General features: G+C 40.9%; 3 protein-coding genes across 16 annotated transcripts in view; all 3 read left to right on the top strand.

The window, feature by feature from the left end:
* Positions 1–133: 133 nt before the first annotated feature.
* On the top strand, positions 134–3,650 carry pttg1ipb (PTTG1 interacting protein b). The gene is made up of 7 exons (XM_020108088.2): positions 134–341; positions 768–823; positions 914–1,022; positions 1,601–1,703; positions 2,049–2,114; positions 2,528–2,574; positions 2,992–3,650. Exons 1-7 carry the CDS (start codon positions 224–226, stop codon positions 3,033–3,035), a joined length of 543 nt encoding a protein of 180 aa, XP_019963647.2. The 5' UTR covers positions 134–223; the 3' UTR covers positions 3,036–3,650.
* Positions 3,651–4,990: 1,340 nt separating this feature from the next.
* Positions 4,991–9,310, top strand: sumo3b (small ubiquitin like modifier 3b). Its single transcript, XM_020108089.2, has 4 exons — positions 4,991–5,179; positions 5,742–5,870; positions 5,954–6,025; positions 8,186–9,310. Exons 1-4 carry the CDS (start codon positions 5,159–5,161, stop codon positions 8,249–8,251), a joined length of 288 nt encoding a protein of 95 aa, XP_019963648.1. The 5' UTR covers positions 4,991–5,158; the 3' UTR covers positions 8,252–9,310.
* A 3,834-nt stretch (positions 9,311–13,144) lies between these two features.
* fmnl2a (formin-like 2a) overlaps positions 13,145–13,820 on the top strand; it is a 50,635-nt gene continuing 49,959 nt past the window's right edge. For all 14 annotated transcript variants that reach the window (XM_069532275.1, XM_069532277.1, XM_069532278.1 and 11 more), the window contains exon 1: positions 13,145–13,739. In XM_069532275.1, the coding sequence (XP_069388376.1) occupies positions 13,626–13,739 (114 nt within the window). In that variant the 5' untranslated portion in view covers positions 13,145–13,625. The remainder of the gene's footprint in view (positions 13,740–13,820) is intronic.

Below are 13,820 nucleotides of genomic sequence, written 5' to 3'. Positions count from 1 at the left end.
TAAAGTCAAATGATGGTCATTCATAGTCTTTGAAATGTTGTTTGAACATAACATCGACTTGTGTTTGTTTACGTTCACTGTCGTAAAAAATAGAAAACTCAGTGTCCAGATGTTGACACCCTACGGCCGTTGCGTCAGAGGCTCGTGACGTCATCGCGCTCGGCTCCACCCTCCTGCTCCTCCGTGTCTCCAGACTTGTAGTTTGAAACTTTTCACGCACTCGATGGTTTCCACTCGCTCCACGATGACCGGAGTGTGCAGAGCTTCCGTGGCCGCCGCTGCCCTCGCCCTGTGCGGCGTGTTTCTGAGCACAGAGGCGCAGACTCCGGATCCAGCTCCGTGTAAGTGACTTCTCCTCTCTCCGCTCCTCCGGGGCTGATGGGCTTTGTTATGTCCAGGTCAGGAGCCTGTCACATGACTCTGGGCAAAATGGATTTTCATGAATGTAGAAGTAAAGATAAACATCTGGAGTTCATGTAAAGGCTGCACTGTTTGTGGACATGTGTTGGATTCTACAGAAAGTCAACTTATCTCTAGTGTTTCTTGTGGGAAAGTGTGAATCTGACTGAATGCTGTTGTGTTTTCTGGTCATCTTTTATCCCTGTGGGCAGAGGATACAACTTATAGTAAGATTGTATCAGATTTGTTATTTTATTTCTTCTTATTTCCTGATAACTTTACTTCTAGAACTGCTCAAACGTACAGAATGGTAATAGGGCCTGTAACCATCCATAAAACTAGAACCCACTGTGACTCCTCATTTGCAGCTCCTTGTGCCTCGAGATCTAACAGCAGCTGTGCGGACTGTCTGCAGAATGTCACAGTGAGTCTCCTGAAACTCAGACGCATGCAAATGCTGTCTCCGGTTGTCCTCTGGTATTCAGCACTGTATTGTTTGCTGTATCTGTTGCAGTGTTTGTGGTGTGGACCAACCCAACAATGCCTCGACTACCCAGTGAGGAACATCCTGCCCCCCAGCAGCGTGTGTCCTTTGACTGATGCACGATGGGGGGTCTGCTGGGGTAAGACTTTTCATCTGGGTTCACCCTGCAAGCATTTGATATTGAGATTCTTTGTGGGACATCTTTATAGGAGTAAATAACAGTTGTCATAAATTACATGGCAACTTCTACAATAATTAATGCACCGTTCAAGTTATTTTTCAATACAAAAGACAACTATGCCAAAGTTACAGCTTCTGATTTATGAGGATTTGCTGCTTTTCTTTTTACTACCTGATGGTAAATTTAACATTTTGAGCAATTTGAAGATTTCATACAGTGGTGCTGGAATTTGTGGAATTTTATTTGACTATTTTTTGATATTTTAAAAGTCATACAATTAATTATCTTCAAATCAATCAATGATGAAAATAATCTCAAATTACAGACGTGGTCTTGGACCTTCCTCGGATAAAGAAATCTTTTGAGATAATAAATATTTGAATTAATAACCAACAAATTGAATAATAATAAATTAGTATTGTGTACTCTACCAAGACCTAAAACACCCAGTTATTAAATAAAGTCAAATCGAGAAAACGTTTGTTATGTTTATTTATTGGATTTTTACATTTTCTTCTCGTCTGTCTTTGATACAGTAAACTTCCAGGTTTTGATCATCACCATGTCGGTGCTGGCCGGCATCATCATCATCGCCGTCCTCGTTTGCTGCTGCTGCTGCTGCAAATGTGAAAGAGTCGGGTAAGTATAAAGTCACATGAAGTGTGGGCCGCGAAATCTGGTTCAGCGTGGGAGGAGGAGGAGGAGGGGGAAACACAATGGGTCGTTTTTTCTGCCAGGCTCGGCTGATACCGCCATCTCCTAAAGCCTGCCAGAATTTGTGACTGCAGCTTAACTCTGCAGCTTTGCTCTCTCTATGAAGACGTGTCCTCCAAAAACGAGTGAATTTAATAACGAGTGTAAAGAGGAAATTGACATATTTGGTCAGATTATTGGGCTGATTGAAGTGTAAGCACACTGTTCTCTTTTAAATTGCAATAAAATCTATGATGAATACTGATGTAGTTGCATACTTTGATATTACAGAAGCAAGAGAGAAGATGCAAAGGTGGAGCGACAAACCCGGGCGAGGAATGCTCGTCAGAAAGCCCGGTAAATCTGAAAATACAAACTCAGATGTATAACACAAAACTTTATTATTCATGAATTATTGTCAGGTATACATCATTCCAGCCTGAATAATGAATTAGTTTGTCTTATTTTTTGTGTATTTCTTTTTATACCTTTTGCTAGTTTTATTTAAGTCTTTGTTTTATTGCTAACGTGCTCTTATTGATCTATCTTATCTCATGTCTTTGATTTTATTGTAAAGCACTTTGAGATGCATTTGATGTATTAAATGTGCAATTTATTATTATTATTATAAATCAGTACACAACTACCTGTAAAATGTGAAACCCGGTTTTGGTACCTTGTGTTGATCCTTACTTCAGAATTCAGACACTGTAGACATGAGAGTGGTCAGTGTTTATTGTTATCTTACCAAGTATTTCTTCCCGTTACAGGAGAACAGAGATGCAGTTGAGACACGATGAAATCAGGCAGAAATATGGTGAGACACGCTCATTGTTTGTGAGGTTCGAGTGGGTTAATACATGTAAATTTGGAACATCAAAGAGGACTGTTATCTAGATACTTAGTTTACAAGCAAAGTTTAAATAAATAAAAACAGGGTAGGGGAAAGATAAGATTAAATAAATTATAATATTAATAGTAAAATCTTAGTAGATGAAACAAGAACCTGTTATAAAAGGTCTTTATCAACCAAGGGAAAGATGTAGCATTTCAATAATAATTCCAACAGTAGTGCCCTCCACTGGAGAGAAACTACACTGTACTTACTTGAGACACATGAATTCAATTTGAAAACTGATGATTTTTGTAAATCTGAAAAACATATGAATTGCTGTAAACTCACATTTTTAACCCTCAAATTAAAACTCATGCGTTCTCCATTCCTCTTTTTCAGGTCTGGCAAAGGATAATCCATACTGCCGAATGGACGACCGCTAGAAGAATTACAGCGATGATTCCTGTTTTTAAATCCTTTAAGTTGATCTTATTGATGCCAGTAACATTGAGATTCAGCATAAAAGTAGCATATGATCAACGGTGATTGTGCAGATTGATTTCAGTGATGTCACCAAAACGTTCTGAAGTTCGCCTAATGTTTCTTTTTTTTTTTACACGTCGTTTTCTGCTAATAATATTTCTCCTGTTTTCATGTTGATATGAATGATTGTGTGAAAATCTGTTCACTTAACTTGCTTCTCTCTCCAGTAAACTACATGTGTACATATGATCCTCCATCAAACTTAATTTGCATAAAATGCAGTGTTATGAATTTCTACAGCTCCAGAGCTGATCGATGCTTAAGGTGCTTTTTAAATAGCAGCATTTTTCTGATTGTCGTTCATTTTAGAAGTTAGTCATCACTTATTTTTATATTAAACGTTCATTTGTAACATGCAACAAATTTTACATGTTTTTTAATTTTTATTTTATCAGTTGATAAATACCAGAATACGATTGAAAGCTTAAATGTGTGTTCTTGATTTACATGTGAAGCATTTGATTCTTGTGCAGCTGTTGAAAACAAAATGTGACCATACATTTAAAAACTGAATGTGTTTGTGACTTGCATGTTTTACTTATAACAATTTTTTTTTTCACAAAATCAGTGTTTTAAAATAAAGGAGCAAAAATGAATTTATTCAAAATTGGGAGACGATATGGAACCATAAATCCCACATGTAAATTAGTGTCAATGCTTCCACCTCATCATTTCAGTTGGGTATTTATTGAATGACTGTTTGTGCTTCTGTTGTGGAAATATTTTACTGGACATATAAGATCTTCCTTCAGATGCATCAATCTTTCCTGTATGTGTCATCTAATTCTCTTAAGGAGATAAGAATATACTGTGAAATCATTATTGGCTCCTGGACAAGGCCTAAAGCGGTTGGATTTTGAGGGATGTCTACAGGATATGTAGAAAATGCTGGCACTAACCAGTGTTAATTGAATTAACCTAATCCCAACATCTTTTCACTCACTCTAACAAATCAGCTCAGCAGTGCAATAATTAAATAAAAACAAAAAGCAAAGTAGAAAAAAGTCAAATGCTATACAAACTATATACATTCAAAGGTGCAGTGTGACATTCAAGAATACAAATCTAGTGAAAACTTTAGGTGTATGGAATGTGTATGTATAGTTTATCGCACATTTTCCAGAGGTGAGTGAGGGCAGGCAGGTAAAGAGATAAGCAGAGGATAACTGGGCATGAATTGACAACGAGTTTAGAAACGCGATGGCCTGGTGATAGATAGTGAGAAATTGTTCTTAAGTGCATGCAACCCTGCTCCTGTATGGACTTGTAAATGGTAACACAACAGTCTGCGTGCTGCTGGCTGTGGTCCATGACCAGAAAAATGATTTCACCATAGATGCATGTTTATAAGTGGAATATTGACCCTCTGTTAGACAGTGTCTGCATTTGTTAAACTGCAGGATACATTGGAGCCTTATTTGAACTATTTGGATCCTTAACTTATTTCTTTTTACCAATAACACCCTTCTTGATTTTTAACCAATAGCAGCTACAGTGGGCCAATGTAGAAACGCAGAGTGAAACTTCAGGGATACAATAAGGAAACAGAACATTTATATATAAACATTGAAAGAAATGATTTACAATGTCAGTAAAGTGGTTCAGGGCCATTACAGCAATATCAAATGCATATAAAAGGGCTGTGACTGTGACTCAAGTCTTTTAATGGGACTAAAGTTTCCTTTCAAACTATAACTAATATTATTAAATACAGTTTCTCATCCACACCTGAATATTACATTCAATGTGACAGGATTCATGTGTATTTTGCAGCAGGATCTTTTACTTTCACCCATGGGCTTCCTCCATCTAACTCGCGGGAGTGCGCAAAACGACCTTGCGCGCTCACGTATACGCGGCCCCGATGCACCGAGGAGCACGTGACCCTTTTGGTCGAATCACACTTTAAATTTCGGCGCGCGCCCCTGGTCCAAAACGAAAGAGCCGGAGGAGCTGACGAGCCGCTTCACCGTGAACCGTCTCCCGCTAAACCTCAGGATCCTCCCCGGGAACACACAGCAGGATGTCCGAAGAAAAGCCAAAGGTCAGTGCGGTGTTCCTCCGGAGCTGCGCGGCGTCTCCCGTCTGTCTTTCAGCGCTAATGGTGCCAGCAGCAGGTTAACGTTAGCACAGCTAAGCTAAGTGTGCCCCGGGCTACAGATGCCGCATTTGAGCGGGTAGACGCAGAAAACAAAGGTTCAGCAAATTGCGGATATTTTGGATTTAGGCGCACACTCGGTCGCGTCCCTCCGATCCCTCCACCCGCTGCGGCTGCTGCTACATGCTAGTTTCAGCTTTGAGTCGAGCAGCCGTGGCTAATGAGGGATTTCCAGTCAAATGAATGATATGCGCGTTTTCTTTTCATTTGCGCCATTGTGGCTCTCTGCGCCAGTTTGAGCGACGGCTAGCTTGCTATGCTAACCACCGGAGGGAGTGTGTAGCACTAAGTGTGCGGACGGTGAAACCCTCCGCCAGGACCGAGCTCATCCTGTACATGGAGCTGACTTAAGCTAGCTCGCTACTTGAGTTAGCTGCCGGTGTGTTTAGACACATAAGCGGTGGGTCGCGGATGATGATGATGATGATGGCGGGTTTTGTTGTTGCAGGAAGGAGTGAAGACGGAGAACGACCACATCAACCTGAAGGTAGCAGGTCAGGACGGGTCGGTCGTACAGTTCAAAATCAAGAGGCACACTCCGCTCAGCAAACTAATGAAGGCATACTGCGAAAGACAGGTAACTTCATCTGCTGTGAACTCCCCATCAGCTCCCTGTGATCGCTCTATCAGCTGCTAATGGACGCTGTGTGTCTCTTCCAGGGTTTGTCAATTCGTCAGATACGGTTTAGGTTTGATGGACAGCCGATTAATGAAACAGACACACCTTCACAGGTTGGTGAAACACACTCTTCAATTCTACCTATCAGCCTTTTACATGGTGTTGTATTGAGTTATGATACTTGTGGTGTCTTTGTCATTTATCATTGTTTAATTTCATTTTACACCAAAATAGATGATGTACTTACACACATTAATGTGCACTGTGCAACAAATCTGATAGGTTCAATGTGTAGAATTTAGTGATATCTAGTGTTTCAATTGCATGTTGCAGCTGAACACCCCTCACCTCACCCTCTCCTTCCAAACATGAAGAAGAACCTGTGGTAGCTTCAGTTGTCATAAAAACTCAAAAAGTGTTTAGTTTGTCCAGTCTGGACGACTGTAAAAAAGATGGCGGCCTCTGTAGAGAGGGTCCCCTCGATGTAAATACCTGAGTATTTAAATATAAAGGGCCTTTTCTGAGGTAAAGAAAACTACAATTCATATAACTCAGATGAAATGAACAAGTGAGAACATCATGAGGATTATTCTACATAAAATGTCTGCCAATAGTTCTCTTTCACCTAAATCTTACACACTGGACCTTTTTAAAGGCCACAGGTTCAATACCTGTTTGCTTACAGATAGTCAGGTTGTTAGTGGAACTTATTTATTCTGTGATTAGTATAAAAAAATAGCATCTCCACCTAAATAAGACTAATCCTAAAAACAGAGGTTGAAACAGAAAGTTGACAATAGTTTGACACTGTTAAAACCTTATCGCATCAGTTCACACAGTCTGCAAGGACACAATGAAAACATGTTTATTTTTTACCGAACTGTAAAAGACCCTTTGCCCGATCGCTTTGATATTCTCATTAGTTGTCAGGTTCCATACTTTTTGCTTTAATTACCCTCGAGCCAAATCTACTAAACCTTGACTGGAGTCCCAACTGTGGCACGTTGAAGGGATTGCACATATAAAAATCATAACAACCTGTGTAGAAGGCATTTATCAAGACAACAGTATTAAACAATTTCCAAATTATTGAGTGTTCCTTGGAGCACAGAGGCCTCGATGATTGAGAAGTTTGTAACCACCAAGAATTTTGACAGTTAGTTGTGTGGGTGACCAGAAGGGAAGTGCGTTTGTCAGGAATCTGACAATTATCCCAATGGTTCACATTCAAAGTGTTTGTTGTCATATGTACAGTCCCTTTACAATGAAATTCTTTCTTTGCCTTGAGACCCTCTTTTACTCTACAGCATTTAAAAGACTGAGAGCATGAGGAATATGTTTCACACTCAGAGATACACTAGCCACTTCTCATCGCCTGGCGATACCATCTCCATGTTGAAGTATGGTGGTAGTGGCGCCATGCTGATGGCGTGCTTCTCCTTGCCAGCAACCTTGAGATTGGTCAGAACGTAAGGAAGGATGAATGCAGCCAAATAATCAGAAATAGAAAACTTTATTATTGCTTTGACTTTGCTCTCTTCTAATGTGTGAGATAGGATTGTCAGACTTCTTACTTGAGCATAAAACAAGTCCAGGGTTCATATTTCAGCCTCAATGGGCAGGAGCATACAGCCAAGACAACTTGCTTGATTGGCTTCTGGACAAGACTGACTGTCCATGAGAGCAGCTCAGCCAAAACCTAGACACTCCGTTGCCATGCAAAATCTATGTGGAGACCTGAACATGGCCGTTGATACATTTCACATTCAGTCTGATGGAGCTTGAAAGGATCTGTCCGGTCAATCGGGATAAAATGCCTGAATCTGAATGTGCAGAATTAACCATGAGAACTCAGAGCTGTAATCACCACCGAAGGGTCGAGAATTCTGGGGTAGGTGTGTAGTTAAAACATGGTTTAGTAATTTAAAACAGTATGTGTATTGCAAAAACAATTCTAGATTTTTCTTTTTAACAACGTATTTTTGGTGGTTTAACAAGTTTTGGGTGGTGAGGTTTCTCTTGAAGTGGAAACAATTTTGTTCATTTAACACAAAACTCAAATGCTGCATGATTTCAAAACACAACCAACTGTAAGGGACATTAAGTGAATTTGTTCAAATAAGACGATAAATTATTGACATCTTTCACTGCTAGTGTTATCAACCAACTTCTAAAAAGCCCTCTTGGCTAAGAGCAAATATTATGATCTTTGTAACATACGTGTTCTTCTGTGTTGCTGAATGACTAATGTGTAACTTGTTCTTTCCTCACAGCTGGAGATGGAGGATGAAGACACTATTGATGTATTTCAACAACAGACAGGAGGCGTCTGTTCTTAAGTGTAATGTGGACTCTGCTCTTGGGAGAACATCCACACCATATTTTCATGTTGTATTTGTTTATTTTTGTTTTTACTTGTTTCTTTTTTTCCGCTGTGCTTTGCTAAATATCAGGCTTTTCACAAACTAAGGTTTTTATTTTTTTTTTTGTTGGTTTTTTTTTTTGGAAGCCAAATCATGACTTTTAGGTGTTTTATTCACAAATTAATGATTCAAATTTGTCCATTTTAAATCGGATATGGCTTTCATATTTAAAAAAAAACAAACAAACAAAAAACTGACATGACATCCTGCATGTCACAGGAATCAACAACCAAAATCTTTTTTGTTCTTGCACAAATTCAAATTCAGGGTGGGCTTATTTTAGTTAATTAATGTTAATGTTCTGATGAAAACTGTTGCATCGGAGGCAATGATTAATGTCTCCACAGGTGGAAAGTTCTTATGACATATTTCTAATGTAATAAACTTTCAGTAGTGTTTTTTTAAATAAACGTTTAAAATAATTTAATAAAACCCATTTTACTTTCTACAGGAAAAAATGCTTGTGCAGAGAAAGATCCATATGGACGTTTTACCTCAATACTGTCACACGACACAGATTTAACTAAATGGTAATTAAATTATGGTTGTTTCTGGACCAAAAATGTTCAATGAAAGAATTTTGGGGAATAAAAGGTGTAGATGTGAAAGGTTTCCGTGACTCTGTAACAGTGGTCTTATCCCACCTTTTCAGGACCTTTTTAAAATATACAACATGTAATCGTGTCACTTTTAGCAGTCCATCTAATCTTATATATTTCACTGTATAATATCAAGTCATTGCTGTGTTGCCAATTTGACTACATTTGTCTCAAATCTCTTTATATTTTCAACAGATTAGTTCGTTGGACTTGTGGGTCGGTAGAAATCCTGTTTTGTAAGAACGTCCAACTTCATTTTAAAAAGTCTGTTAGATTTGCAGGGTGACATCGGCAGATATTTCACCTTTTTTTAATTTTTATTTGTACATTATTTGTTGTCCCTATACTGTATACAATAAATATAGTTTGATACTCAGCTTCTTCAGTGGCTTCCCATTTGTGTGGATCTGCTATCAAATGAATATTTTAGCTACGCAGCACTACACAATGCAGGGCAAATTGAAATATTCACATCTTGAGTGTGAATGAGCCTGCAGCTGTTAAAAGGACTCGGATAGAGGGAGCAATGCTGGCTCAGTGTTACTTTCAGAGTTGTGGTTTGATTCCATGTTAACTCAAGCAACCAGGGGTGTAAATAAATAATCTGACAACCAAGCTATGTTATTGTGAAAATGAAATCATTGTTTTCTTGTGTGAAACCCTCAAATGGGGGGATTTGCTCAAACATATTTCTCGTGTCTCTTAAAAAAATGGTGCTGGAATTAAAACTGAAGCTCTCAATCCCGAGAGGGCAACACCATTTACAGACACTAGAGGGCATTGTCGCACTATACGTATGACCCCTGTTCCCCCACCCCACAATTCACAACACAAAGACACAGTTGTTGCTCCTGCACTCCAGAATTGTGAAGGCCATAACTTCACGAGCCTCCTCTTATTCAAACCAACTTCATTTCACAGATGTTACTAAACTGAGCGGCCAAGTGAACTCTGTGACGTTCTGCACACAGTGGTCTATTTGTGCTGCCTTTATTTTTGGCATCGCCTTTGCATTTTATATTTCCTTATGGAGCCACTTGTGTTTCCCCCAGACCTCTCAGAGATGCAGCTGCAAGATGCCCCCTCCGCCCATACATCTCAGACTCTCTGGATTCTAGTGCACGGCCTCTTGGAAGAATAAGATGTGTTTGCTCAAATGCACCATGTTAATCGCAAAGCTTCTGCATTGCAATGATTGAACTAAACACAACAGAAACTCCACTCAACATAAACACATCATATAGGCGACACACATCAACATTCAAGGCTCCCATCAGCTCATTCCTGTTTCTTCCGTTGCTGTGTCACCGTCAGCTGCGTCAGGGATGCCTGTGAGGCAGCACACTAACCCCCAGTTGTTTTTTTCCACTGCACTTAATAGAGAGACACTTTGTGTTATTGTTGCTTCTAAGCTCATTCATATGTCATGTGCTGCGCTGCTTTCACTGTACAGTCAGGACAATGTGTTTGTTATTGTGACAAGAGAATGGATGGATTTAATCCAAATCACAGTCACATGCATGTATTTAACGTAATAGGCCTCTGTCAGTATATGATAGACATTGTTGCATGATCATTTAAGATTTCTTGGTAATTGAACTCCATTGGTCCAAATGTCAGTTTGTGGCCTTTGGTTGTTACAGACAGTTCACTAGTAATGTCTGTGTTGCTAATGTTCAGGGGATCCTGCGTTTATTACCTGATCTCATAACCCCATCTTGAGAATGGTCCTCGTGTCAAAATCTGTTTTGAGGCTGTGATACTGTACCTGAATGTCCGGCCCTTCACATGCACATATTCATACAGCACTACTCATACTTCTGTATGCACAAATCCCCTGCACACACTGCTGGCATGGGCAATTTGGAGACAAAAATCTCCAATTGGATAAAATGAGGAAGTGATTATATCTTATTTTGAGAGGTCACAGGTCCACTTCACTGTGACATCATAGTGTTCTGCAAAAGTGCTTTAATTCATTTTATCGTGCTTTCATAATGATTGAAGTGTAGGCCACTGTAATTGTACAGTACAAGATTTAGACAAATTTCATTTGCAGTGGTTAAACATGTGATGTGCACAACACAGTGGGGAGGGGCGGTCAGACGGAGCAGATCAACTTCAGGACACGTATGAGGTCAGTCAGCTGTGTTTCGCATCCTCAGTGCGTCCAGGCAGCCATAACCTCAGATACGGCACCCCCCCACCCCCCCTTCCTGAATCAGCCTGGCATGGTGAATGAAACCACTGTGCATCTGGAGAGTCTCTGGATCGTCTCCAGAGCTCTGTACGCTGACGTCACCCTCTGGTGTGTAATGTGGCCTCCACCCTGTCAGCAGATCAAATTTCATCCTGATGCATGTTCAAGATCTCAAGGACGGATAAACATGTCTGACTCTCACTGATTTTTTATGTTAAAAAACAGCAACTAAGAAATATAGGAATTCTGTATTTATCATTTAGGTGTTCTTTAAGACGTGATACAGTTATATAACATGTCTTAGAAATACCAAAAGGAGACCCACAGAAGGTTTTTGGTTCAAGGTTTCATACATGCTCTATCTCATGATACAACTGCTTTTTATCGTAATGTTTGAAACCACGTGTAGTTTATTTACATCAGCAGTTAGTTGATGCACTTTATAAACACAGGTTGCCAAGATGCATCTGTTCGATGTTCCTGGCTTTGTGGATGCACCCTCACTGTCATGGTTTACTGGCCACTACCATAGAGAGGAGACAGAAGTAACATTTTTAGTAACATGTCAGATTTTGTCATGAGGGACGTAAAGCGGAACTGGAAGGACTTGCTGAATGGAGTAATCTTAGAATTAAAATTGTGAGCTCAGTTAATCGTGACTATGTCCAGGCGTCTATGACTGGAGTTGGTTAAAAACTCCTGTTTATGATGGTCGGTTTGATATAACTCACATGTTGGGTGTTTTTTTCCCTGCTGATTGAATTAGTGAGAACTTCCTTGCATCAGCTGACATGTTCATCACAGGTTTGAGGCTTCAGCTGCTTCACACTCAAGGTTTCAGGGTCCTGATGATCTGCATGCTGTCACTGATGGCGTTCGCAGTACCACCTATACCATTCACATTATGACCTGTCAGTGGGTACAAAGACGGATGATGTGACAGCTCTCCAAAAGTGAAACCAAAGCATCTTGATCTTGATCTGGTGGCTGGCTGCAGTACAGCTCATCAACCCTGCCTCCTCCATGTTAGCAGATGGGACATGGACAAAACTAAAAAGTCAAATACAATTTTCTCAAAGATTGTTTCTAGCTCCAAATGTGCAAGATGGCAGCATTTGTATCCAAGATATTTTAGCTTAATTACACACATTGTCCATCTTATACAGTCTGCACATATACAGGCTACTATGGAAAATACAGTTTTACATGATGATCAGTCTAGGTCACCTCAAACATGAGAAAAGACATAAGACTATATTGTTAGATTTGTTTTTTTACTTACATGCTTATATCTATTATATCTATTTTTTACACTGTATATCTTTCTTTGATGAGAGAGAGAATGTTAAATAGTCTGTATTTATATAGCGCTCTTCTAGTCTCGACCCCTCAAAGCTGCAGGGAACCCTCTTATAATGTCATTGTAGCTCCGTACAATGACAATGAAGATCTCTCCTCTTCTTCTAAGTGCTTGAATGTGTGATAAATGAACCAAACCTCGTTTTACAAAGTGATTCCCACATCAGACATGTTCACTCGTAACAAAGTGTGAGCTTGATATGAACGTTTATGATTCTGGTAAATGTTCTGAGCAGTGTATTGTGTTGCTTAACATCTGGCACTGATCCAATAATCAAGAAATCACATGCAACAAGTTGATCAGACATGTTGATCATCACACACAAGGAAACATTGAGTTCACTTCATACAGCCCCTCTGCAGGCTCAGGGGCCTCCTGCTCAGGGCCCCCTGAGGAAATGGGGGGGGGGGGGGGGGGGGGGCTCGAGTGGACTCAAAGTACCACAATGCAACACAGAAAAATATCGTCTCCTTTAGCCACGGTTTTGGGAGCTACGCCCCAAGAAGAAGAAGAAGAGGAGGGAGAAGAAGAAGAAGTGGGAGGCTTGTGTGTGAAAGGGCTCATTGTAGGAGGGAGGGATGAGTGTGTGTGTGTGAGTGTGTGTGTGAGTGAGTGAGGACCCCCTCCTCTTTAACTAGCTGCTCAGCAGTGGAGGGATTAGGAGAGTCACTACCCAGCAGACCGGAGGGAGGGGGTGTACTGCAACAAGCGTGAATCATGATCGCCGTCATTACTACAGACTGGGAGTGGAGCCGAAATTGTGCAAGATACGGATAACGGCGAAGAAGAAGAAAACGGAGGGGGTTAAAGGCTCCGTGTGGATCCAGTCGAAGTTTTCCAGCTTTGCCCGTGATCATGCCTCACCGGGGGCAGCGCCACCTCCACTGCCGCCGCCTCCGTCGCTGGTGCCCGGAGCCGACGCGTTATTCCGCCGCCTCCCTCACGTGTGCTTCATACTGAAGAAGCGACCGAGGAACCGGATCAGCGAGGAACACTGAGCTCTTACTTTAAAACACACACACGCGTGGATATTCCCACCCCTGGTTCTCTCACCGTGTCGGGGGTTCCTGGAGTGGACGTGGTGGCTGTTGGGGGGTGGAGAGAGAAAGAAGTTGTACTTGTTGGTCCAACATGGGGAACGCGGGGAGCATGGACCACCACACTGACCTCAGAGGACACAACATGCCTCTGAAGCTGCCCATGCCCGAGCCGGGGGAGCTGGAGGAGAGATTCGCGATCGTCCTGGTAAGAAAATCGAAATGTTTGGGACGTGTGCGTGTCCTCTTTGTTCCCTCCACGCTCCAGTGTCCTGGGACGAAACAGCTG

The sequence above is a fragment of the Paralichthys olivaceus genome, chromosome 10, assembly GCF_024713975.1.
Source record: "Paralichthys olivaceus isolate ysfri-2021 chromosome 10, ASM2471397v2, whole genome shotgun sequence".
NCBI classification, from domain to species: Eukaryota; Metazoa; Chordata; class Actinopteri; order Pleuronectiformes; family Paralichthyidae; genus Paralichthys; species Paralichthys olivaceus.
The sequence above is the reverse complement of the archived record's forward strand: the minus strand, read 5'-3'. Positions and strand labels throughout refer to the sequence as shown.